The 26,912-nt window shown below is 53.4% G+C and overlaps 1 protein-coding gene across 1 annotated transcript in view; it reads left to right on the top strand.

Annotated features, from left to right (window-relative positions):
- The window catches only part of POLN (DNA polymerase nu), a gene marked incomplete at its 3' end in the record, with an annotated part of 169,996 nt that overhangs the window by 137,126 nt on the left and 5,958 nt on the right, over window positions 1-26,912 (top strand). Inside the window, 4 exon segments of the mRNA XM_082838350.1 lie at window positions 10,535-10,617; window positions 15,335-15,466; window positions 20,355-20,465; window positions 22,723-22,801. Of these exon segments, the coding sequence (XP_082694476.1) occupies window positions 10,535-10,617; window positions 15,335-15,466; window positions 20,355-20,465; window positions 22,723-22,801 (405 nt within the window).

Here is a 26,912-nt window from a genome sequence, read left to right as displayed (position 1 = left end):
TTTCTACATGTTCCTTTCTCTGAAGCCATAGCCTTTCAAGTTCTTACTGCCTTGGGCTTGTTTCTTACTGTTCTCTCATGCCTTCAAACAGATGCTTTTTAATATTTTCTCCAGCAATTATAATTGCTCTACATGGAAATTCATCTACAACATGCTAGTCTGCCACTACCAAAAGTAGACAACTCTCCAGATGGTTTAAAAGTTATATATTTAAAACTTGTTCTTATGCTTTTTGCCCTTAAGTATCATACCTACTTATTTCTTAGCTCATTCACTCACTAAATACTTATTGAATATTTTCTGTGTTCCAATCACTGTCTTAGGTGCTAGGGTAAATACTCACGTTCTTTTGTTCGTCCTTTGATTACTTAAGATGATCAATATTTACATCTTCTTTCTAATAAAACACATAATTTAGCATGTGCTTATGTCCCTTTAACATCCCCTTTCCACGCCACTCCTATGTTAACATTGTCTAGAGTTTCTGTCTTGCAGTTACAGATTTCTCTGTTTCATTTGATCTGAGCTTTTTTGAGAAAAAGAAAAGCCAACAATGAATCTGCCAAACTATTGTATTCCCCTTACCTCCCAGATCTCTTATAGCAACTCCTGAGGTTGTTTATTTTATTATGGAATACTCCTTCTGAAGTTTTCTCTGAGGAGCTTTGCATGGCAAACTTTCCCACCCATCAGGTGTTTATCAAGTTCAGTTTCCTGAAGAAGTTCTTTTTGGAGCCTCTGCCCTGTTCCATCTGGACTGATTGCCCTCTAGGCCTGGCGTGTACCGTCAGCCTGTGTTTCCTCTCACCATCCTCCGGGGCCCCTCTGCTCCTCTGCTGTACTGGACTCCCTTTCTTGGGTTACTCCGTTGTCTTGGTGGAGCATATCCTTATTTGGCTCCCTCAGAAATGGTACGTGGAAGGTTAATTTTTAGAGAACTTACCTGTCTGAAAATGTCTCACATTTGGTTGATAATTTGGCTGGGGATAGAAATCTATGTTGGACATGGTTTTCCTTCCGATTTCTGAAGGCAGTGTTCCATTATAATATTTAGTGGGGTTTTTTTCTTCATTTGCTAGAAGTTTTTCTTAACAGGTCTTTTCCAAGGTCTATCTCTTGCAAAAAGAGAAGTTACCATGTACAACTCTCTGCTAACTAATGTGTAAGTTTTAATGATATAAATGATTTTCTAGGAAAATATAAATTACCTACAAGGATCCAAGAAAAGACAGAAAGCCCAAAAGACCAATAACCTTTTCAGAGGAAACAGAAAAAGAAGGAAGAACTGAAGTTCCACAAACATCAAAAGAAAAAAGCATCCAGGCCAAACAGTGCCTTCAGACCTGCAAAGGATGGATGATTCCTGTGGTTTAAGCTGGTCCTCAGGCCCAGAACATGGAACAGCCCCACCTTCTCTCTTTGGCTGGTCAGGGGAGTTGTTTCAGAAGGCAGGGTGGCCGCCTGTAGGAAAGCGGGTTGGCAGAGTCAAAGGCAAGCCCACGACAGGGTCTTCCGGCTCCTTTCTGTCCACTGCATCGCCGCCCAGTTCACAACCGCAGCTGTAACAGCAAGTCTGCCTCTGGAAACCAGCCTGTTCCTCCTGTTTTCTCCAGTCGCCGGCACAGGAACTGGGTGCTGCTCTCACCCCAGGGACAGAATTCACAGAGAGCCGCTGCCTGCGGTTGTGCGGGCTGCACGTTCTCTCTTGACAGTGTTTGCCCGGCCCTTTCTAGCTTTGGGATAATCCCCTTTCACCGAGGAAACAAAAGCAATAAGGAGCCCGTGTCCCTGGGCTCTTCTGTGTCTGCGGCCTCTGGGTGGGGGAGGGGGGCCATGTCTGTGCTGGGTCGGCCTTGACCAAACAGCCTGGCTGGTGGGGGGTGGGGGGCAGGGAGCTGGGGGAGCGGGGACACTGCCTCGGTGGTACTGAAGCAGTCAGGCTCTTCCGTAGGCTTGGGGGCCACCTGCAGCTGCCGCTGCCCTGTCACACATCTCGGGCCACTGCTCCCAGGAGACAACCAGGTGGGACCTTAGAAGGGGACACCTGGGAGCCCATTCCTTCCAAGCCGGTCTGCTCTCCCTCTGTGCCTGGGCTGTTGACCGCCTCTGCTGGCCATGCCGTGGGGTGCACACTGGAGGCCTGTCCTAGCAGCCCTGATGCAGGCAGTGAGGCGCTTTGGCCTCCTTTTTTTTCCCTGTGGGATTCTGACTTACCTGCCCTGGCCCCTGAGGGGCCCCTTGTGAGCTTCTTGTGCTTGTGGGTGCAAAGCCGGCCCCTCTGCACTCCCTGCCCCCTCTCTACCTGGCACTCGCAGGCCTGACTGCAGTGTCTCCCCTGCTTCTCAGCTGCCCAGGGGCGGCCTCTGGCATAGCTGCAAGGTCAAGCATAGGTTTGACAAAGATTTAGATAGAATTTTACTTACATAATTTTTGTACAGATCTCATTTCATTTTTCTATTTCTCACTAACGAACTGGAATCCAGGCTTGGCCTCGTTGAATTGGGGAACCTCTGACCTCTCACACACCCTGGCCTCTGGACCACCCACTGTGACTGCATCCACCTGTCGTTCATGGGCCAAGGCCACGTATGGGGGGCACTTCGTTCCTCACCCCACATCCAAGTCACTGTGTCCACTCAGCTTTGTCTTCCTTTGCCAGATTCCATTCCTGTCCATTCTTTATCTGTCTCGGCCTCTGTCTCTCTCGTACACACACTTCTGTGCTTTTGATTCTTATTCCTTTGTTTTTTTGTTTTTGGTTTTCAAAACCTGGATCTCATTGTGTAAGCATTTTAAGTATTTTAAGGTTCCTATGCTGTGGTAATCTGAATAATGGCCCCCCAAAGATATCTGCATCCTAAACCCTGGAACCTGTGAAGGTTGCCTTATATGGGAAAAGAGCTTTGCAGCGTGATTAAGTTAATGATCCTGAGATGAGAAGGTTATCCTGGTTATCGGAGTGGGCTCTAAATGCCGTCACAGGGCCCTTGTAAGAGCCGGATGAGAGGGACTCGACACAGAGGAGAGGAGGCCCCGCGACCACAGGAGGGAGACTGGAGGGATGTGACCAAAGGCTGGAAGAAGCAAGGGATAGATTCTTCCCCGAGGGCATCCAGCAGGAGCAGGCCCTGCCGACTCCTTGATCTTGGCCCAGCAGTACTGACTTCAGACTTCTGACCCCCAGAACGGTGAGGGAATAAATATCCCTTGTTTTAAGCCACCAGATTTGTGGCAATTCATTACAGCAGCCACAGGAAACTAATACACATGCCAACCTCTCAACGATTCTTTCAAGCTCCAGGTGTATGGAATATCTGCTCTGTATCTACTTATTAGTGGCCACTGCAGCAGGTAAATGCAATTAATGAAAAGTTTATACTTTGCTCCTGGTATGCAGTCCCACGAGAATACAGGTGGCTTCTTTCCCTGTCATTGTGTCTGAGGATGATACAAGGAGCCAGAGAAACGTGCACTTCACAAAGGCCCCCAAACTCTCCCTAAACCTGGAGCTGGTAACGGGATACACAGTGTGCAGTTCAGTGGGTCAGAACATAGACTAAAAGCCAGGAGATCAGGACTCACCAGATAAACATTTGAATGGCTGTTTTAGTACCAGACAGTTAGATTTCAGGGCAAGGACTATTGCCAGGGACAGAAAGGGACACTTCATAAAAGGGCCAGTTCATCAAGAAAACATAACACTTCTATATAGGGTGCATCTAATAGGACGGATTCAGAATACATGAAGCAAACCTGATGGAACTGAGATGAAACATGCACAGATCCACAAGTCCAGTTGGAGATTTCAGCACTACTTTCTTAATAATAACAAGTACAAGGAAGGTCAGAAAGGATATGGAAGACCTGAATAACATTATCAACAATTGCAGAATATACTGCATTTTACATGCACAATAAAGCATTCATCAAGATAGACCGCATGCTTGGCCATAAGACGAGTGTCAATAAATTTAAAAGGACTGAAATCGTAGAGGCTATGTTCTCTAATACAGTGAAATTAAATATGGAATCAAGAACAAAAATATGTATAGAAAATCCCCACATATTTGGAAATAAAGATGACATTTCTAAATAACCCATAGGTCAAAGCAAAAAGTCAGAAGGGAAATTAGAAAATATTTTGAGCTAAATGAAAATGAAAACACATGTCAGAAATTTTGGGGGGCAGCTATAGAAGCACTTAGAAATTTATGACATTACATGTCTTAAGCTTCCACCTTAAGAAGCTAGAAAAATAAGAGGAATTTAAATCCTAAGTAAGTAGAAGGAAGCTAGGAGGGGTGGAAACCAATTTAATAGAAACAGAAAAATAGTTGAGAAAATCAAGGATTTTCCCACAGAAGCAGGATTTTTGAAAAGATGAATAAAATTGGTAAACCCCTGGAGAGACTGATCAAGAAAAAGAGAGAAAACCCACAAATTACTATCAGGAGTAAAAAGGGTACATCAGGGGACTTCCCTGGCGGTCCAGTGGTTGCGACTCCGTGCTTCCACTGCAGGGGGCGCGGGTTTGATCCCCGGTCGGGGAACTAGGATCCCGCAAGCTGTGCAGCGTGGCCAAAAAAAAAAAAAATACATCAGGGCTTCCCTGGTGGCGCAGTGGTTGAGAGTCTGCCTTCCAATGCAGGGGACACGGGTTCGTGCTCCAGTCCGGGAAGATCCCACATGTCGCGGAGCGGTTGGGCCCGTGAGCCATGGCCACTGGGCCTGCGCGTCCAGAGCCTGTGCTCCGCAACGGGAGAGGCCACAGCAGTGAGAGGCCGGTGTACCGCAAAAAAAAAAAAAAAAAGTACATCAGCATGATCTTTACAGATACTAAAAGAATAATGGGGAGATGTAATGAGCATGAAGACACACACAACAGATACGTTGATTAACTGTATGGATGACAATGATTCACTGTTCAGTGCATGGAGGTGGATCATCACAGGATCTCCGTCCTCATCGTCCTCAGGCTGAGTGATGGGCGGGGGGCGGGAGGCAGGAGAGGCAGGTACACCTACTGTAACATCACGGAGATACGTCGTAATCTCTGCCTGACTTTCCTGCTTTTTCATTTCTCTAAAGATGTTTCTATACGGCACCAATCCTTCTTCCAGCATTTGCTTCAGTTTCATAGAGGAGTTCACGTCCCGAAAGAAGTCGAAAGCAGTCTGGAATATCAGAGCCCTTCTGCCAGGTCATCTAACGTCACTTTGTTCCTGGCGCTGCTGCTTCTATGTCCTCCTCTTTGGCTGGCGCCGGTGGGGAAACTCTCATCTTCATGGAGTTGTCTTCTGTTCACTTCTCTGGTGTGGTGTCTGTCAGCTCTTGAATTTCTCCAAGACCTGTATGTTGAAACCCTTCACCCCCTACCTTTTTTTGCCCAGCTCACAATTTCTTTCATGATTTCCTTGGCGGACTCCATCGTAAATCCTGTGAAGTCATACACAACACCTAGTCACAATTTTCTCCAGCAGGATTTTATTGTTTGGGGCTTGATGGCTTTCACAGCTTTTCTGTAACAATGATGGCATCTTCAATGGTGTAACCCTTCCAGGCTGTCATGATGTTGTCTCTGTCAGGGTTCCCTTCCATAGCATTGACGATCCTTTCCGTAGAGCACCGTGTATAATGAGCCTCAAAGGTCCTTATGGCCCCTGATCTAGAAGCTAAATAGAGACGTTGTGTCCGGGGCAAGTAGGCCGCTTTGACACCTTCGGGGCTGCACCCGTGGAGCTCTGGGTGGCCAGCAGGGCATTGCCCAGTATCAAAAGAACTTTAAAGGCAGTCCCTTCTTGGCAAGATACTTCCTAACTTCAGGGACAAAGCATTGATGGAACCAATCCAGAAAAAGGGCTCTCACTGTCCAGGCCTTGTTGTCCAATCAAAAGCCTGACAGCTGCTGTTCATCGTCTCCCTTTAAGGCTCGGGGGTCAGCAGATTGATAGGTGGAGGGCGGTCCTGACCACAAGCCTGACTGCACTGGTACCAAACAGGAGTCAGCCCTTCCCTTCCTGCCTTAAATCCTGCTGTTCACTTCTTCCTTCCCGGTGAGTGCCCTTTGTGGCACCTTCTTCCAGAATAAGGCACTTTCATCTGCGTTACAAACCTGTTCAGGCAGATATCCTTTCTCCCCAGTGATTTTCTTAGCAGCGTCTAGGACCTCGTCTGCTGGCCCTTGGTCAGCAGAAGCTGCTTCTCCTGTTATCTTTACGTGTTTAAAGCCAATCCTTTTACTAAAATTATTAAACCATCCTTTGCTGGCATTAAATTCTCCAGCTTTAGATCCTTCACCTTCCTTTTGCTCTAAGTTGTCATGTAATGACTTCACTTTTTCTCGAATCATATTAGAGTCTATAGCAATCCTGCACCCACATAAAAGGTGCATTTTCAATACAAGATAAAGAGGTATTTTGCAAAAAGTCCAAGGTTTTTGTGCCTGCTGGCATAGCTGCAGCGACTACTTCACGAATTTCCTTTTCTTTTCTTACAATGGTCCTTACGCTGAATTCAGTTATCTTGAAATGGCAGCAGCCACAGCTGCAGACCTCTATCTACTGTACATATCATGCAATTCAACTTTTTCTCATAACGTCACAACTTTTCTCTGCTTCTTGGGAGCACTTCCAGCAGCACTAGTGGCACTTCGTATGGACTCCATGGTGTTACTGAAGGTTTACGATATTGCACTAAACATGATGAAAAATGTGTGAGGACCATGAGAGATCACTTCTTACTGCCATTCCCGATTTACTGGAGAGACAGACTCCCCACATGGAAATGACCAGCGTCACGGGGCATTTTAAGTGGACACTTGAAACACTTGAGCTCAGCACAGTAGCAACAGGAGGAGACTAGGAAATCGTTAACGGCAGCACAGGGTACACTGCAGTTCATTCATACGGGGATGATTTCATACTGCAGCTTCACTTTTTCTGTCAACGGCACCGTGTACGTTCTGTGTTTGTGTGCTTAAGTTTTGATAAATTTTAACATTTTATAATAGATTTGTGTCCATTTTATGGTAGTAAATGATAAATTATTATCTACATGTATTTTATGCATTCATGACACACCTAACCTTTTCTGAATATCTTTCAATATTCAGGCTACAAAGTTCATCTCCGAGTTTTTTCAAATGGTTGCAAATCTCCAAAAAAATTTTCAATCTATTTATTGAAAAAAATATACATATAGGTGGACCCACAGAGTTGAAACCTGTGTTCTTTGAGGATCAACTATACTTTCAGAACAATGTTAAATAGTGGAGGTAGTGGGCATCCTTGCCGTGGAGCTTCCCATGATAAGAAGCTAGCTTTAGGAGTGAGGTGTATTGCTTTGTGAGTTTAAGGAAGTATCCAGCTATTCCTGTTTTCTCAAGAGTTTTTACTAGGAGTAGGATTGGATTGGATTGGAGTTGGATTTTGTCACGGGGTTTTTTTCAGCAACAATGTAGATGATCATGTCGTTTTCTCCTTAGTCGTATTCATGTGGTGAATTATATGAATGGACTTCCTAACACTGAACCAGCCTTGCTTTCCTGGTATAAACTCTGCTTGGCTGTGAGGTGCTATTTTCTTAATGTGGAGTTGGACTCTGTTTGCAAATATCCTATTTAAGATTATTACATCAATCAATATTCATAAATTTTATATTTTGGATAAATTTTAAGATTTTTAAAGAAAAAAATCAATATTCATAGGCAGTATAAGTCTATAATTTTCCTTTTTTATGCTATCTTTATCATGTTTTGGTATAACTGTTATACTTAATAAAATTAATTTGGAAGGTTTTGTTCATTTTCTACACTCTGCAACAATTTGCACAGCATGGGGACTCTCTGGTCTCTAAAGGTTTGATAGAATTCTCCTTTGAAACCATCTGAGCCCGGTGTTTTTGTGGGATGGTTCCTTAATAATTTTCTCTATTGCTTCTATAGACGTTGATCTGTTTAACTTTCATCTCTACTGGAGTCAGTTTTTATAACTGTGTTTTCTTAAGAAATTGTCCGTCTCACCTGGGTTTTAAAATGTACTTGCATAGCATTGTGCAAAATAATTTTGAAGGTTTTTTTTAACTTCCTACATATCTGCTGCTACTTTCCCCTGTTGTTTCTTATTTTGTATATCTGTGTTTGCCCTTTTGATTAAACTAGCTAACGGTTTATTTATTTCCTGTAAGAACCAGGATTTTTATTTACTAATGATCTGTTTTGCTGTTCTCTACTTAATTTCTTTTCCTCATTAATTTCTGCTCCCATCTTTTTTCTAGCTTTATTATTTCACTCCTTGTGTATTCTTTTGATTTTCTTGTTTTTTTCCCTTGTGTTTATTTAATTCATATACTTTTATTCTGTCATTTTTATTAACATAGGCATTTCGGGTTATGAAATTTCCTCACTGTTTTAATGTAATCCATTGGTTCTGACATAGGGTGTTTTCATTAGAAACTATGTGATTTCTGTTTATATTTCTGTTCAATCAAAAGTTGACTGATAGAAGTGTTTTCTGATTTATTTCTAGCTAGATGGGCTTTGGGGATTTTGTTTTTGTCTTTGATTTCTAGTTTTCTTATACTGTCATCAGAGTGTTATTTTAATATTCCTACTATGTGCGGCCTTTTGAGGTTTTTTGTGTGCCCTGGTGCATGATGTGTTATTGTGCGTGTGCCCCATGTGCTCAAGGAGAAAGCATGTTCTCTGTTATTGGAACATGATGTCCGATATATGTCCCTAGCATCTATTCATTCTGTCACACTTTGGTTCTGGGAAGAAGCAAGTCCCAGGAGAGTTAACGCTGCTCCCTCAGACAACTTTCCAGCCCCGGATAGAGCTAAGGGGGTCCCTCGTGTGGTTTGGTTGAGGGACACCTGCTCCAAAATGCCTCCCTTGTCCCCTCCCTGCAGTGTCGCCAGACCCATTTGTTTGGGCCAAGCCCTCATCTGCCGTCACTGCAGGTGGCCCTGAGCAGGTCATGGGGAAGCTAGTCTTAGGTAAGCTTTTCAGCAATGTCTTTCCTGAGCAGGTTTGGAGCGCCTGTGGGATTTCCAAAATAAAGGGAGTTCAGTGCGGACCAAGGGTGGCTGGTGACACAGGGGTTGACACACATTTGTTCTGGGCTTGGGTGCATTTTGGTGTTTTGCTTCTTATCTAAATACAGCTGTTGACAATACCAAGTTCAAGGGTGGGATTTTAAAACGCGGGCAAAATAGCTTAACACAGAAGGAAAAGGACAAAAAGAAATGCATCAGTCCTTTAAAATCAGGTGGTAAAATGAATGCACTCTAGGACACCAATGAAAATGGTGAAGCAGGCAGCTCTGAGGGCCTGTCCGCCAACAGAAGCATCCACAAATCAGGCAAAAACTGTTAGAACCAACTTGGCGGAACGCGGAAAACCAGTCAGCAGTTTACAGCAACCAAGCGAGTTCTGAATCAAGAAAAAAGCAACCGAAAACAGTTAGGAGGGCTCTGTGGTGTTTTCCTTCGGCCCACACCACTCCCACGACTCAGCAGCCTCCTGCCCAGAGTGGGACCCTGTCCCTGCTTCCAGGCACAGACCTTATTCGCAAAGAATAGTGTTTGTCTGTTCTAACTCGTCTGGGGGCTGACACGGGCATTGTTTCCCCATCTCGGAACTGTCTCCAGTCAGAAAAGTGGCCGCGTTGCTGGAAAACATCCTAAGGTCAACCACAAAAGACCTCAGTCGAGGCAAATAACAGAGCCTGAAAGCTTGGGAGGAAAAGCTGGGGAGAGAGGGTCTTTGGGAAATAGGGCATTCAAAGCCCCGTGCATACCGGGAAATCTAGAAGCCACGTTTAGGCCCGGGGCAGCCCATACACCCCAAATCCCTGCACAGATCCTAAGCTTCGCCCCGTGGCCACGAGTGGAGGCCAGCCCTGCAGGAGGGCCCAGCACAGGGCTGCCCACAGAGGTTGGACAGGCTCCTTTTTCTTCCTTTTCTCTCTCTCTGTCTCTGCTGATCTGACGTGCTCACTCCATCAGGGAGACTTGGGGTGTGCGCACGGCTAGGCGAGGATGGCCTAGCAAGGAGGAGGGGCCCTGGGTGCCCACCGGCCCCTGTGCTTCTCAGGCTCAGCTTTAATCTTTGGAGAGCGGCATGATTGCACGCTGCCGGGTGTGGAGTTGGTTCTTATTCTGTCTGAATGCCAGGACAGGGCCCTTCCTTCTGTAGGAGGCAAGGCACAGGCTGCTCATCCAATCCTGCAGGAGGCCCAGAAGCAGCACCCACAGGCAGGCCCCAGGCCCCAGGCCTCCTCCTGTCTGCCTGGCACTCCAGTGGTGGAGCCACTTTTTGGGTTTGGGGTGTGGATACCCCAGAACCTGGCTGGCATCTGTTCGGAGGGGCCAGGCTGACACGGACGCTTTAGATGCTGACTGTCTCCCCTACCGTACTACAGGCCTGACCTCGAAGTGGTTCTTGGGGTGTGAGGGGATGTGTGTGGTTTGGACCCTTGAGGACCTCCTCAGACAGGTGCCAGCGTGCCTGACAACGTGCCATCTTTCCATGCAGGAAGGACATTTCCCCAGAGCGCGTGACGCATGCAGACAGGGAGCAGACCAAGAAGGTGGTGTACTCGGTGGTCTATGGAGCAGGTAGGCTGTGGGTGGGCCTGAGGCCTTGGTGTCACCTATAGGCCAGACGGAGGTGCTCTAGTTGTGCACCTGCATTGAAATGTGGCTGTGACTTACAGAAATCACTCTCAGCCCATGGAACTCATCCTGTGCATCCCTGTGTGCCGCTGTTTACACACATGTTGATGGTATTTGTGATGCACCAGACACCAGTCAGACCACTCACGCCCTCAACCCTCAGGGCTCCCAGCAACCTTTGCACGGAGAGTGGACGTGCAGAAGTGAGGGCCGACCAAAGCCTCCCCCTACCCCACATCACACCACCTGCTGGGGCCGCTCCTGTGCTTTGAGATGCTCCAGGAGCCCTTGTCGTCACCCTATCCCCCTCCCCTTTTCCAGACCCAGGACCCAAGGCAGAGCAACCTGCTCCCCTCCCCTCTCCCACCCTCTCCTCTCCCTTCCTGACCGTGGGCTCTCTGGGCTTTTTAAATTCTTTCTGCCTCTCGGGCTTGCTGCATCAGTGGGCCTGACGCCCCTCGGGAGCTGAGGGAGGGGGTCAGGAGAGGCTGTGGCCTGGCGGCCAGGCCTGCGCAGGCCCCTCCTGGATCAGTTCCATTTTGAGGAGCAGGGCTTGTGTAAAGACACGGAGAATAGGGTCCCTCCCTGCCATAGGAACCCTGTGTCCGTTCAGGGAAGAGCTGCCAGCGCAAAACCCTGGGCAAACGTGTAGTCAGCTGCAGGTAGGAGCCACCTCGGGCTTCTCCAGTGTGACTGCGGTGCCGTGTGACCTGCTTCCAAAGCGCCTCTTCCCGGACCATGAGTGACCGACCTGCTTATGATGAGTCTGAAACCCGCTTCAAACCTGCCGGGGCTGTGGTCTCAGCCAGGGCTCGGGCAGGGGCGCTTCGGCTCCAGTCTCTGGCGGCAGGCCTCCCCCGCTGCCCCCGCTACCCGGTGCACCCAGAGTCAGCCTTTGTTCCTGTAGGTCTGGCACCTTCTGGAGTATTCACTTTGTTATTTTCTGGGGAGGAAAAGAGCTCCACTTTGTAAATAAGCAATGAGTCATTAGCCGCTGCTTTGAGCCCTAATGCTGACAGGGTTCCCACCCCGGGCCTCGTGTCTGCCGCTCCCGTCGCCACCTGACAGCCGGGCTTCTGTGCACCTGTCGGGCTGCGTCTGCCTCGTGTGTGAAGTGGGGCCTTCGTCTCCTGAAGGGCCGGGCGTCCTGGGCTGCTGGGGCCCTTTGGAAACTCAGCAGAGAAGCCTTCAACCGCCTGGCTCCTGTGGGTTGCAATGCTGCGATTTCACCTAAACACAAGGGGTCTGGAAGCGGCTGCTCTGGGTGCTGGGGGCACATGGCCCCGGCCTGGCTTCGGGGTCATGGTCACTGTGAGGATGACAAAAGGCTGTAGAGGGAGAGCAGGACCAGGACAAGCGAGAAGACGTACCCCCAGCCCGCGGGCAGCCTGATCCCCATGCCTGCCTCAGCCCCTCTCCCCAGGGCTTGGGAGCCGCCAGGCCTCTGCCACCAGAGACCTGTCCCCCCCGAAATGGGAGTGCCTGCCCGCCTGCAGGCCTCGGCCCGGAGCGCAGGCCCTGGGCTCACCGCTGCCCTCAGCCCACTGGATGCAGCCGCCTGCCCAGCACTGTGCCCCCCCAGGCCCGCTGGCAGCAGAAACCCCTGCTCCTCCCGTCCTGCCCTGAGCTCCTGCTACTCTTAGAGTCAGCGTGACCCTTGATTCTCCTCGCTGCGCATCTTAAGCTCACTCCACGTCCCGTCACCGGTGCGCACCAAGTGCCGGGCTCCAGGCCTCCTGCTCCAAGGGGCCGACGCTTGTCCGATGAGACACACGAGCAGGCCTGCGGGGACGGCACTGAGTGATCGGCGACGTCCAGCATGACTGCTGAGCCCAGGGGAGGCCCCTCGCCAGGCCGGGCTGAGTTTTAAAGGATGTGCAGGAGCCGGTCAGGCCTGTGCCAGCATCCCTGGAGGCCCACGAGTGCCAGGCTCTCACGAGGCCCTGAAGCTGTAACCAAGAGTGAGAAGCTGTTCTAGTTCAGCATGGGGCAAAGAGCACGTGGAGGAAAGGGAGTGAAGGTTTCCTTCCTAAACTTAAAATTGCACCACACACACACACACACACACACACACACACACACACACGGGAGGCAATTAGCCCTCTGTGGGGAAAGCCAAACTGTATGTTCACGTGGGACCTATGAGGTGGGGTACCTCGTGCTCCCGCCAAGGGGATCCGTGCTCCCAGAGATGCACCTACGGAGACAGGCCTGCATTTTCACAACTGAAACAGCAGGAACCTGATCAGTTGAATCAAAGTGTGAAGGGAAGTTGTGTCGGAAGTGGGGACCCATGAGCACGAAGCACGGAACAGAAGCCCTCACAGAGCCAAACATTGTCCTTCTTGGGGGGCAGGGGCACGGTGGCCTTAGAGTGTGACAGACCCCCCGGCAAGGGCATGGGGAATAAGGACCGGGGCCTGGAGAAGTGACCAGACCCTCAGTCTCCGGCTCAGCCCACCTCTGCTTCTCTCAGAGTTGCCACATCACCGGCTTCTCTCGGAAGCAGGCTTTCTTCCTGTACAGAGACCTTGGGATATCCCAACAGCTCTACAGAGGAAGGGAAAGGAATTCCTTCTCAGCCGTAGACACAGAAGGAGAAATGTGACTTCCGGCAGTGGCCATGGCACTCCGATCAGACCACCCTCCCACAGATATCAACTAGAAAGTATGCTAAAGTATAATAAACAACTACCTAAAGGTACTGAAAAGTGACCAAAAGCAGACAGAAATTGGAGGTGGGTTAACACTTGGAAGGAAGGAATAGCACAGGGTGAGTTTGCCGTTTTGTAGCTCTTCACCTGAAGGCAAGCCTCTGTCCGTGTTGTGTGTGGCTAAAACTCCCCGACAGAAATCCAGGGTCTTACTGGCTTCCAGAAGCAGAGGACAGGGGCTTCCTTGGTGGCACAGTGGTTAAGAATCCACCTGACAATGCAGAGGACATGGGTTCAGGCCCTGGTCCAGGAAGATCCCACATACAATGGAGCAACTAAGCCTGTGCAACACAACTACTGAGCCCAGATGCCACAACTACTGAAGCCCATGCTCTACAACAAGAGAAGCCAGTGCAAGGAGAAGCCCACGCACCACAATAAAGAGTAGCCCCCCGCTCGCCACAACTAGAGAAAGCCTGTGCGCAGCAACGAAGACCGAAAGTAGCCAAAAATAAAAATTAATTAATTAATTGGGAAAAATAAAAGGCAGAGGAAAGAGGTCAGGGCAGCCAGTGAATCTGGAAAGTGAAGGGAGAAATCTCAGAAAGAGGAGAGTCAAAGGAGAACCCCGAATTCTGGGCTTGAGCTCTGCCCAGATCTCTGGCTGACCCCTGACTGTGTGTGAAAAGGGCAGACTTCAAACAGCCCAGCTACTGCTGAAAGGACTGATGTGCGCTTTCAGCTGCTGCTGGCTGCAGGGGGACAAAGTTTGAAGTGTTTTTTTTTCTAAATCAGCACTGCTGAGAGACACATAACAGAATCTAGAGTGTCTACAACATATCATTTATAATACAGCAGCCAGAGTACAAAATGTATGAAGAGAGGAAGCCCGGTCCATGCTCAAGAGGGGGGATGCGGTAACTGAGTCCCTTCGCTGTACACTGAAACGAACGCAATGTTACCCATCAACTACGCTTCAGTGTTGAAAAAAGCAGCAGACTCCTGAAGACTATTGATACAGCTGTCAACATGGATGAACCCCCAAACATCATGGCCAGTGAAAGAAGACAGCCAGACACAAAGGAGTATTTATAGTGAACAATTCATTACACCATTCATACGAAATTCTGGAACACAAAATTAATTTACAGTATGGCATACTTTGTGTTATATATATTGTACCACAAAAAATAATGAAAAGAAAATCTGCACTGATAGAAAGCGAACAAGTGGCTTCCTGGGATCTGGAGTCGATTGCCACTCGCGTGTCGTCCTGGAACTCGGGGTGCCGGCCTAGAGCTTGGGTGTCATCCTAGAACTCAGGTGTCATCCTGGAACTCGGGCTGTCATCCTGGAACTTGGGTGTTGTCCTAGAACTCGGGGTGTCGTCCTGGAACTTGGTGTGTCATCCTAGAACTCAGGGTGTCATCCTAGAACTTGGGTTTCATCCTGGAACTAGGGGTGCCATCCTGACCAGAGATCTTGCTATAAGAAGCTTCTCCAGAACGCCTGCGTCCCCTAGGGACCAAATATTGGTCTGGACCAAAAGTTTTTGTCTCAAAAAAACATTCCAAGGGTGGGAGCTCCTCGTATTTTGGCACTGGAAACTTCCCTTCCTCTTTTATTTGCCGGCCCTCTCCAGCCTCCCCCAGTTCTGGAAACAGGCTCCCTTCTGGACAGGCTGCAAGCAGGGACTACAGCTCCTTCACCAGGGCTTCACCTGCAGCACCTGCCAGGCCCTCAGTCAACATTGTTGAATAAATAAATGTTTAACAGGCTCCCGTCCAGACTGGCTGGCACCGAACACTTGGTCTGAAAGCCAAAGCCAACACCATCCTGACCAATCAGAAGAGACCAGTGGTGCCAGTTGGGCCTTGACGCAGCGAGTCTTCCAAGATCCCTTCTGTGGGCTCACTTCCACGTGTGGTGGCCACTGCCTGGTAGCTCGTGTCCTGGGAGCCCACTGAGCGAGAGGCTGGCCTCTGATCACGCTTTTACTCACACAGGGAAGGAGCGACTTGCTGCTGGCCTTGGAGTTCCCGTTCAGGAAGCTGCCCAGTTTTTGGAGAGTTTTTTGCAGAAGTACAAGAAAATCAAGGACTTCACCCAAGCAACCATTGCCCGGTGTCACCAGACAGGTCAGCCAGCTGCTGCCAAAGCCGTCAGCAGGTCCCCCTCCCTCTCCCACACCCTCTCTGCAGCAGCCAGGTGGTCTCCCAGACCCTGCTCCTCCGGTGGGTGGGTGAACAGATGGGAGGGTGGTGGGTTGTTGGGGGCTGGGTGGGTGGGGACTGGGTGAGCATCCAGCCCCTGCTGGATAAATGGGACCAAAAGGCTCCACGTAAGGAGGGTCCAGAGCCAGGCTCTTCCTGAGGCAACAATACTAAGCTTGAGTTAGAAATGATAGATGGATAGATACACAGAGAGAGGTGTCCTGCACCTAAAAATGGAGAACTGTGTTCTTAGGAAAAGCATGTGGTGTATCTACAACATTTCGCCACAGTTTGGTCACAGATTTCAAAGAATATCAAATAGAGCATGTTCTGTGACCACAGTGGAATAAAAAGGTAGTTTATATCAATATGTGTGGCCATCCATCCATCTGCCTATTTGGAAAAATCCTTGCACTCCTAAATGATGTAAGATTTTAAAAAGAAGTCCCAAGCCAATGACAAGCATTTTAGCAATAAAGGACAGTATAAGTATCTCAGTGAAAAACCGTAAGACATGGCCAAGCGGACCTTCACTTAGAGATGAAGGAATTCTTTAAAAGAGTGCTTTAAAAGAAAGAAAATTTTCTGAACATAAATGACTGTATTCAACACAAGACATTTGGGAACGAGCAGCAGAGTAGATTAAAGAAACAAGAAGGAAGGAAATCAACGTAGGAGCAGAAGCTCATGAAACATGCAAAACAGAGAGCAGTGGTCGCCACAGAGCAAGCGGAGAGTCAGCGCACTTGGGATCACGGAGGATTGGCGCATCCCGCAGGGCCCAGGATCCTCCCGGGGGCTCACTGATGACCTTTCTCTCGGGAGCCCGTGAGTGCAGGGCGGCCCCACAGGCTCCCCTGGGCCTGGCCGCACATCCCGACAGCAGCCTGTGCGGGGTCAGCGCTCAGCTCCTGCAGCCTCCTGGAGGCTCGAGAAAGCCGGGAAACCGTTTCTATCCCCCAGTGAGCATCTCACAGGCCTCGGCTCCTGGGCCTGGGGGTGAGCCGTACGGAGGCTGCACAGCCCGGGTCGATGCCTGCAGCCTCCTCACTGGGGCCCCGCGCTTGGGAAAACTAAAATACTATCAGTTATGAAATGTGAAAACAGTGATAGAACCCAGCACTGCTGAGTGCACGGAGCCAGGGTCACTGCAGGAGGGGGGACAGCCACACGCAGGCCCTCGTGCCGCACAGCGCGGCCAGGCGTGGTGTCCACGGCTGCCCACAACTGCCTACGTCATCCTCACTGCAACTCAAAAGCTTGGGTCGCATCGTGACCCTGCTTTACAGGTGAAGAAAATGAGCCCCGAGAGGTCAAGTAGCTTCCTGAGCTCACACAGCTAACAAAACAGGCGGTGCCAGGCCGGGACCCACCCCCCAGGCAGCTTGGCCCAGCCAGTGCCTCTCTGTTGCACGGCTCTGCATCCCTGCCCTGCACTGAACTTTCTCGAAGGGCCGTGGAGCTTTACGCTTGCCAGCGTGAAGCACGCATGTCCTTTGACGCAGCAGTTGCATTTCTGGGCAGACGCTCAACTGTCATTAAATTATGCTACAGACATTTGTTGGGTGCCTACCGTATCAGGCACTGTGTTGGCACCAGGGGTAGGACCTCCTGGCTCTCCTGGAGACAAAATCCTGGGAAACGTAACCCACAGTGAGCAAGCAATCCAGACGGCGTCAGAAAGAGGGGCTCCTGGGTGTGGAAGAATCCCGGGGCACTGGGCAGAGAGCAGCGAGGGCGGCCCTGGGGACGGCCAGCCACAGCGACACAAAAAGAGGTGACACCTGAGCAAGACCAGGTGAGAGGCCAGGGAGAGCCGGCAGGGAGGGGCAGGGCCAGGAAGGGGCAGGTGTGCGCCCGGACTCCGCACAGCACCACACGGGGCGCGCAAAGAGCCTGGGTTTCATTTTTCGCAGATTGTTCCAGCAAGAGTGTGGAAAAGAGGTCGGGAGGGGAGCTGATCAGAGCCAGCACCTGGGGGCAGTGACGCGGCTGTTAGCTCAGGAAGTCCTGGGAGGTGGGATGGAGGGGGACCACTGGTGAGAGGCAGACAGCAGGGCGAGGAGGGAAGGAGGTGGTGTGAGCCTGCACTCTCCCTGCAGGCTCACTGACCTGCCCGGGGGTGGACAGGTGGGCCAGGCAGGTTGACCATGATGCTGATGAAGCTGTAAGTTCAGGGTCCTCCTTGTGTGGGCCCCTCCTCCCAGGCCCCGGGAGAGGCCCTGCAGTGTGTTCACGTGGTCACATCTTTTGTAGAATTGGCAAAAGCAGGGTACTTTAACTGCGATTGACTAAGACGCTGTCTCTTCCCCTCCACCCTCCTCCACCGTACTCCTTTCCATGGTATGTGGCATTGCCGTGGCCACAGCTATATTTTGAATCCGGCTTAAGGGGAAGTCAAATTGGTGCCTCATTTAGTTTGGATCTCAGTGTGGGTATTCCTGAGGTTTGTTGCTCTTTCCATGCACGGTTGAGGGGTGCTAGCCGTCCTGGCACAGGGATGGCTTCCGGGAGCATTCCTTCCATGCCTTCCCACTTCCCGAGTGCAGTAACAGGAAGGTGCAGGGCCAGGGGTCATCTCGCAGTGTGAACAGGAACTATAATCGCCAGGACCGCAAGCCTTGGAAACAAGATTTGCAATGTATGGAACCAGGGGCTTCTGCTTTGGGCCGCAAAGAGGTTCAGACTTTCCTCCCACCATAAACAACTAGAAAACTGGGCAAAATGCATGAAGCAACTGTTCCAGACACTGGATCATAGGCAGTGTATTACTCTGGTCTCTGATAGAACAGAAGCAAAGGAGGGGAGCCCTCTGACACCCTGTGTCTAGGCCCACAGACCATAGTGCAGGAGGGGAGCCCAAGCAGATTACAGTGGCCTCGCTGAGTTGAGGAGACAAGGATTGGGTCTGGGAGGCAAAGGCAACAGGATCTTGCAAGGTAGACTATCAGAGAGGAGGAAGTTATAGAGAAAAAGTCTCCATGAACCTTCAGAGGAGTCCCCCGTCTGTCCTTAATACTGAGATATGTGTGCAGAGAGTGAAACTCCACAGGACTAAGCAGAATCATTTCTGGGGAGCAGAAGGCTGAACAACCTCAGAGTTCACACAGGGCCAGGAGATGTTTGGGTTCTGACCATTGGAATGGAGGGTGCTCAGTGGATATCTGAGACATTCACCCAGAAGGGTAACACTTTAGCAGTAGGTCTAAACTAGCCCTAGATTAAAGCTGCTCTAAACCCACCCTAACAAAGCTTAAAAGTGGGCCTCAAAAGGATCAGGCGATCTGCAGGTACCTCAGGCCTGCCTAACACTCTTGAAAGGAAAACACCAGGGCCTTCCCTGGTGGTGCAGTGGTTGAGAATCTGCCTGCCAACGCAGGGGGCGCGAGTTCGAGCCCTGGTCTGGGAAGATCCCACGTGCCGTGGAGCAGCTGGGCCCGTGAGCCACAACTACTGAGCCTGCGCGTCTGGAGCCTGTGTTCCGCAACGAGAGGGGCCGCGATAGTGAGAGGCCCGCGCACCGCGACTAGAGGGGGCCCTCGCGCAGAAACGAAGACCCAACGCAGCCAAAAATAAATTAATTAATTAAATAAAAAAAAAGAAAGGAAAACACCAAACCCCATCACTGAACAACATAAAACGCACAATACCCAGCATCCAGTCAGAAATCACTAGACAGGGCTTCCCTGGTGGCGCAGTGGTTAAGAATCCGCCTGCCAATGCAGGAGACATGGGTTCAAGCCCTGGTCCGGGAAGATCCCACATGCCGCGGAGCAACTAAGCCCGTGCGCCACAACTACTGAGCCTGTGTGCCACAACTACTGAAGCCCACGCACCTAGAGCCCGTGCTTCGCAACAAGAGAAGCCACCACGATGAGAAGCTTGGGCACCGCAATGAAGAGTAGCTCCCGCTCGCCACAACTAGAGTGAGCCGGCACGCAGCAACGAAGACCCAACGCAGCCAGAAATAAATAAATAAATTTTTAAAAAAAGGAAAAATCACCAGACACGCACAGAGACAGACTGGAATGCGCCCGTCAGAAGCACGGCTCTCCCTGTTCTCGCTGCCTGTCACAGTGAGGGGACTTTAATTATACGTTGCCTGGCATTGGAGCAGGTGCTTAACACACTGTCATTTTTATAATTATTGTGTATGTGAGAAATTCTTCCAATCCTCAGACACATAACATGTAAGTTGGGGATTTAGTTCTTACCAACACCTAGTAAAACGAAAGTTCTCACTGGTGAGGAACATAACCATTGCAGCACCTCTGCATTCATTCTCTTAAAGAGGACCCCAAATTATGGAAGCTTTGGGCCCCACAAAGCTTGGATGTGCCCTCATGTGTAGGGATGTGGTCTCTGACGCAGACCATCAACCCCTCCTTGAGTGAACTAAGGATTAATGCTTTTCTCCCCAATTCCAGCTGCCACACTGTCCAGAATTACTTCTGTCCCCAAGAACCACAAGTGGTTTTTCACCTTTAGAGTGTAAAAACCGCCCTTCCTGTCCTACATCAGATCTAAGCACGGCTAGAAGTTAGAAAGTGTGCAAAACATGCCACCGGGCAAGCAAAGGCCACTCTGCTGCTGTCCTTGCTTTCCCACCACAGAGCCCACCTGCCCTAGAGACAGACCCAGAGGCCTCAGGGCGGAGCTCCGGCACTGCTGCTCCGGCTGCAGCAGGGAGGGTTCCCGCGGGGCCCCAGGACCTAGTCTGAGAGCAGCTGTGCCCACAAGGGGAGGGTCCAGCAGGGCACCGCGCCGCCCGCTCACTGCTGCTCTCATCTTGCTCTTCCTCCGTGTGACGCAGGCTGTGTGGTGTCCATCATGGGCAGGAGGAGGCCGCTGCCGAGGATCTGCGCGCGCGACCCGCAGCTCCGGGCTCAAGCAGAGCGGCAGGCCGTGAACTTCGTGGTGCAAGGTGCCGGAGCCCCTCTGCTGCTCGGTTTCCAGCCCCAGGAGATGAGTGCCAGGGTGTATCCTGCTCTCGTCCTCCTGGCGGTTACTGCTGGGAGCCGCAGGGCAGGTGCTCAGCACCTGGTCCCCTTCCTGACTGCGACGCACCCCACGAGGCCAGACGGGAGACAGGCTCCAGGAGGTCATCCGGCCGGCGCCAGGGCCAGACCTGGAGCTCAGTCCCTTGACCCTCGGCCTGGTCTCTCCGCCACAGCCCTCATCCTTGGCAGGCGTCCGAACCCTAGTGCACCCGCCACGGATCCGTCAGTCTTCCTTAGAATGGCCAAAGCCACAGTCTCTGCGTGGAGGGCAGGTGTGAGGCGGCGCTAGGCGCCGTCCTGATGAGGCCTTGGGGGCCTGGGGGTCGGGCAACGTCCCCACCTGTGACTCCAGTGGTCACGGATGGAGAACCAAGGTCCCTGGGCCCAGAGACGAAGACTGGAGGTAGGACCCCAGCCCCCGAGGGGTTTCTGCAGCAGGAGGGTGGCCCGGGCCCAGCAGACGCGGAGTGCGAGGCGTGGATGGTGGAGCAGGAAGGTCAAGTCCCCAGTGAGTGCTGCACAGAGGCCGGTGTGGCAGCGCTGCCCGGCTAAGCTCAGCCTTGGCGAGCAGGAGAGGGGGTGGCAGCTGCGGGAGGACGGCTGGGACCGGCTCTGGGCTCAGTGTAGCGTCTTCCTGGGTCCTGCCCTGCTGTGACCACCCAGACGAGAGCAGAGCACAGCGACAGCTTCCAACCCTGAGAGGTCCCTGCGTCTCAGGCTGGCTCCCTCACGCGAGGCCGTGGTTGGCTCACGACCACCCGCCTCTGTCCCTGGCGGCCTTGAAGCTGGTTTGGAGAAAAAACTGCACATAGACCTCTCCACATGGGAAGCTGACCAGGAGGCCTGGCCACGCTTTGAGCTCCCCCGGAGAGGTGATCTCCCAGCACGGGACAGCACGGGACAAGTGACCTGCCGTTGCCCGTGCTGAGCTGAGCCGGTGCCCACCAGGGAGCTGTCCCTCCACCTGGGCAGACACAGGGCCCGGCAGGCCTGCTCCCGCATCCCACCCCACTCGCGCTCTGCTCCCCCCGCCCCCTTACCTCCTCTCTCTTGGCTCTGCTCCTCCTCCTAAAGTAGCAAAGCCTCCCGACATCCCAGCCCCGGCAGAGGGTCCCCATGGCGCTGAGACCCCTCGCGGCCGGCAGGTCAGTCGCAGAGACCAGACTTGCACGTCCAGCATTCCTGCTGCGCTCGTGGGAAGTGTGGCCCTGCAGTGGAGAGAGGCGGCCCACTGACTGGGGCCTTTTATTTCTTCGTGAACCTCAGGAGCCTTGAACAGCTAGAGCAGCTTAATGCCAGGAATGGAAACCTGAACTTCAGTCTGTTTCCTGTGATCCGAACCGGTTGTTGAGACACCCACTGTTTGCCTGGCGCTGGAACAAGCGTGTCCCCTACGCTGGCCAGCACCTCCAGAGTGCCTGACTGACCATGTGATTGATCCCACCCAAGTCCTAGAAGCCCGTATCATAGCCCCACTCCACACACTGGGAGGCTGAGGTTCTGCCAGGTTCAAGGGCTGCACAGCGGGAGGGCTGAGGGAGCAGGGGCTGAGCCCATGGCCGCCGTCCGGGCTCCGTCATCCTGTCGGCTGGTGCAGCGGGCACAGCCCAGGTGTGGTCAGAACCTGTGAGCGTGCTGAGACACTGCTCCCAGGGGCAGGTCGTGTTATACGGCAGGTGTAGGGTCCCCAGTCAGCTGACTTGAGCGTATCAGAAGGGGACATCCCAGGTGGGCCTGGGCTGATCAGGTGGGCCCTTGAAAGAATGTTTAGGGGTCAGAGTCAGCGATTCTGGCCGTGGAGGGGCCAACACGCTGGGGAGAGGGCCCGTGGCACAGACCTGAGGGTCACAGCCGCCAGGAAACGGGAAGCCCAGTCACGTGACTGCAAGGAAATGAATTTTGCTGGCAACCTGAGGTCATCTGAAAGTGGGCCTTCCTCAGGGGAGCCCCAGATGAGGACACGGCCAGGTCCACACCGACCTCAGCCTGCGAGGCCCTGAGCAAAGGCACAGCCACACGTGCAAGGACTGAGAGATGGTAGATCCTTGTGGCTCTCGCCTGCTGGGCGTGGGGTCATGCACTAGGCAGGGTAGAAAATTCAGACAGCCCTCCTGGGTGGGCAGGGCTGCGGGGCCCCGGGCCTCACGCTGTTCCTGAACCAGCACCCTTTGTGCCTCACAGGCTCGGCCGCGGACCTCTGCAAGATGGCCATGATCCACCTCTTCACAGCAGTGGCCACGTCCCCCATCCTGACGGCCAGGTCAGTGAGTGAGCGCCAGCCGGCCCAGGCCCAGCCCAGGGCGCGGACCTGCCCTCTGCAGGGCTCGGGTGGGCGGCCTGCTGCTCTGCGCCTAGCCTGCGGGCAGATGCCTCCAGGACGCGAAGCCACAGTGGCCACTTCCCTCCGGGGCTTGGACCGGACAAGCTCGCTGACCCCCACGGAGGGACCTGCTTCAGCCAAGGTGCTCCCAGCACTCCCAGGAGAACGCTTTGTTCCCAGCTAGGGCTGAGCAAGGCGGCCAAGGGCCCGCTCACCCCGGAGCACGCTGAGTCTCCCCAGGTTGCCTGGTGCAGAAATGTGTCTCCCCTCGGTGAGCCCGAACCTCTTCGGGCACGGCCCCAGGGGTACACACGCAGCTGCCCGCCTCAGAGTTGGGTGGGCCCCGCAGCCCCTCAGACAGGACACGGGGCTCCGCACTGCGTCCACTCCCAGCCCCGATAAGTGAGCCAGAGGCCCGGCTTCTGCTGCCATCCCCTCCCCGAAGGCTCTCGCCAGCCTCCACGTCTGCCTCAGTTGCTCTCCTGGGCACACACCCCGAACAGAGGGAGTGTCCGGGTGACCAGGTGTGCTCGTCCCAGGCTCTGCTGGCCCAGAACCACCCCTCGGGCTGCCCAAGGTCCTGGCCTGGGTGCGGGTGGGAGGGGGTGGGTTCTCCTCCCGAATCCCAGGATCCCCTCCTGGCGGCCCACCTGGGCTCCCCAGAGGAGTGAGTATGTCCGACCCCAGGAGGTCTGCCTCCCTCCCTCTTTGGTCTCTATGTCTGTTTGCCACCCCTCCGGGCCCTCCCAGGCTCCACGTGTGGGCCAGCGTGGGCCTGCCTGCTCAGGAGCCCTTCCCGGGCATCAGCCTGTCTGCACCTGGAGAGGAAGCTCATGGCGGGTTAGGTGATGAAAATTTATGAAGCATTAAGTGGTCTCATGGGCCGCACCCTGAGGGGTGTCTGCTCACTCCGCTGCGTTACGGGGCGTCACCAGCACAGAGGACAGCTGGCCCCTCCTCCCGCCACCTCTGGGACACGGGGCCTGCTGGCCTGTGGCCACCCTTTTCCATGTGAGCTTATGGTTTTCTCTAGGCTTCTGATACTATTTTATATCCTCAAGGCGTGGGATTTTTCCTTGCCTGAGATCTTTCATCTTTGCTTAACAAGCTTCCGCCTTTACTTCTTCAGATGTTTCCTCCTGTTCGTTTTGATGTTCTAGCCTATGTTCTTTTGTCAATTTCAGCAACTTTGTAGAGAAGTGTGTCCGGGGCAAAGGCCCTGGCCTGCAGGGTCGTGTCCTAGTAAAGGAGACGGGAGAAGACCTTCCCAGGCTCCACCAAGACCTTCCCAGGCTCCACCGCTGTTGGCCTCCGCCTTCACAGCCCCTGCCCCGGGGCACTTCCTCTGGTCCATGGCTCACCTTACACCCCTGGGAAGGAGCAGCCACACCCCGGCTGTCACCCCAGGGCTGGGAGGAAGGGCAGAGGGTGAGAAGCCTGAGGCCCGGCAGGATATAAGTGCTACCCCAGGTGCCCTGCGGTAGCTGCGCCAGGGTCTGGGCTGCTGTCTCCGGTTCCTGCAGCAGCTGCGGGAGGTGAGGGGGCAGGAGCTGAGTGGGAGATGCTCTCCTGTCGCCAGGTCTCTCCTGCCGGCCGTCCCCAGCACGCACACGCTGAGGCCAGACGCCTCTTCCATCCAGGGCTCCTCATGGCTTTCTGCTCGACTCCTGCATCCTGTTCACTTGTGCCTTTTCTGAGGGTAAAACGCGCGAGGGTGTGTGGGGCCTGCGCTAGCGCCGATTGTTCCGCGTCCGCGATATCTCACGTCTAGGAGGTCTGGTCCATCTCCAGTTTCTGTGGGATGGGTAAGGGAAGTGGCATACGAGGGCCTGGGGCTTTCTGGTGAGAGTCCTCATCCAGGAATTCAGAAACCCGGTGGCCATCCCTTTGCCAGCGCTGTGTTGTCTTCAGGAAACGCGTTTCATAACAGAACACGTTAACCGCTTCGTGTCATTTCAGAAACCGAAGCAGGCCAGTGTGGAACACGGCCGTCCACGCTGTGCGTGTGAACTTGAGTTGTTCTCCCTGGAGTGGCAGGAAAGGTCTAGGACGATGTCGGTGGTCGGGGTGGTGGTGGGGGGGGGGGCAGATGCGGGCCACGCGTGAGCTGGTATCTGCCTGAAACAACGTGACTGGAACACGTCCCTGGGGCTCCTGGCACCTGGTCCAGTCGCCCCAAAGTGCCCCGCGGGCTGGAATCACAGGACGGCCTCCACTCACTGCCCACGGGCTGGGGAAGGAAGGCCAGGGGGCTTGTGGCCCCAAGCGCTGCCGTTGGCCGAGAGCTCACTTGGCCTCGTGCTGAGCTGTCGGGGGGCGGGGGGGCGGCCTCCTCTCTTCCGACATGAGACCCCCATGACAGGCCCTTCCAGGTTTCAGACCATGTTGGGGCTGGAAAGAAGCTTTGGAGGCTGTCGATTCCAACACCTGCATGTAGAGAAGGGAACCCGAGAGCATGGTGCAGCACGGCCCAAATCACCAGAACTAGACCAGCACCGGGCCCCCCGGCACGCTGCAGACTCTCCTCCCCTGGGCTCGTGCAGAGGACCGCAGCCCCACTGCTTCCCCACTGGACGGCGTGGCAGCCTCAGGGGACACTTACCCTGCTCCTTTGCCCATGGTTACAGGACAGCAGGGTCATCCCACCACACAGGCAGCCCTCTGCCCTCTGCCCACCTGGCAGCAACCCGAGGGCATCTGTGGTCAGGCTTAGCCCGGCATGTGGGCTCTTGCTCTCCCCATCTCAGGAAGGGGCGGAGAAGGTGCCCGGGGCCCAGGGCAGGCGACAGGACCAGCCAAGCAGCGAGGAGCGGCCTTGAGGGACATGGGGGCAGCAGGCCCTGGACTTCCCACGGTGACAGGGCAGCAGGTGGAGAGGGCTCTGCAGCACCTGGGCCCTTGAGGATGTGTGGGAAGCAAGGCTGGGGCAGCCAGCAAGCCCCTGGACCATGGCCTGGACCACAGCAGCCACTGGCCGGAGTGGACGGATGGGAGGCTGGGCCTTTGGGGGCAGGAGGACGCCACGCTGGTCCAGCAGGAAGGACGCAGAGCCGTTAACAAAACCTGACCTTGACAGCACAGAGGGACTGCGGGGGCACTGAGACCAAGCTCCCCAGAGCGGCCGTCTGTGGTCACCTGCGCAGGTCAGGACAACAGCGTAACGGCAGGGGCGTGGGGCCTCGCCGTGTCTCTCAAGGACTGTGGCCAGGCCGCGGGAAGGCCTGGGGCTCAGCCACCGTGCGCCTGTGCTCTCAGATGAGTCCTCAGGGTGTGCTCAGAGCTGAGGGCGCCTGGAAGGGAGGTGAGGTGAGGAGGCCACAGCCGGGAGGTGAGGTGAGGCGCTCCTGGAGCGTCCCCACAGAGCATGGTTATGTGCGGCCTGTCCGCGCAGGACAAAGGGACGGGAAGTTCCTCAGCCATCAGCTCGCTTCCTGGGAAACAACGGGTCTGACACCTGTGTTCACCTGCCCCACCCGGGCGCCTCCTGTGCGTTTCCTGTGCCCCAGTTTCCAACTGGAGATATGGTAATGTCGCAGTCAGCTGTGAGAGAGATGTGTGAGTGACTAACAATTCAAACCTATTCTTAGGTTGCTGGCACGCCAGCAACTCAGAATTTCACAATGTAATTTCAAAAAGTATGAAAACTCTCGGGAGCCCGAGACCCCACCAGAGGCCTAGAAGTCAGTTCAAGAAAGTAAATGGCAATGCTGCCAGCCCAGCCTGGCTGCCCGGAGGACAGTGCCGAGAGCCCTTGGCCAGAGGCTGCACGTAAAATACAGGCCCCCTCCTTGCGGGGACTGCGGCGTCTGCCGGCCAGCAGCCTGCAGCCTGGGCTGGACCCAGCACGCCCTGGGGATTCACTCCCACGAGCAGGATGGGCTGTGCCTGCTCACGGCAGCTCAGACGTAAAGGTGGGCTTTCCCCCATCGTTGGGGTCCAGTTGCTGACTTCGGTTCAGAGGCTCAGGGCGGCAGGACTGGAGGCCCTCTGGCTCCCTGGCCGTTTCCCTCTGGGTGCCTGGATAGAGGTGGCCACTCCAGCCATCACAGCG

This window comes from Leucopleurus acutus (genome assembly GCF_964270905.1).
Source record: "Leucopleurus acutus genome assembly, chromosome: 4".
Classification (NCBI taxonomy): Eukaryota; Metazoa; Chordata; class Mammalia; order Artiodactyla; family Delphinidae; genus Leucopleurus; species Leucopleurus acutus.
This window is presented reverse-complemented; position numbering and strand designations above follow the sequence as displayed.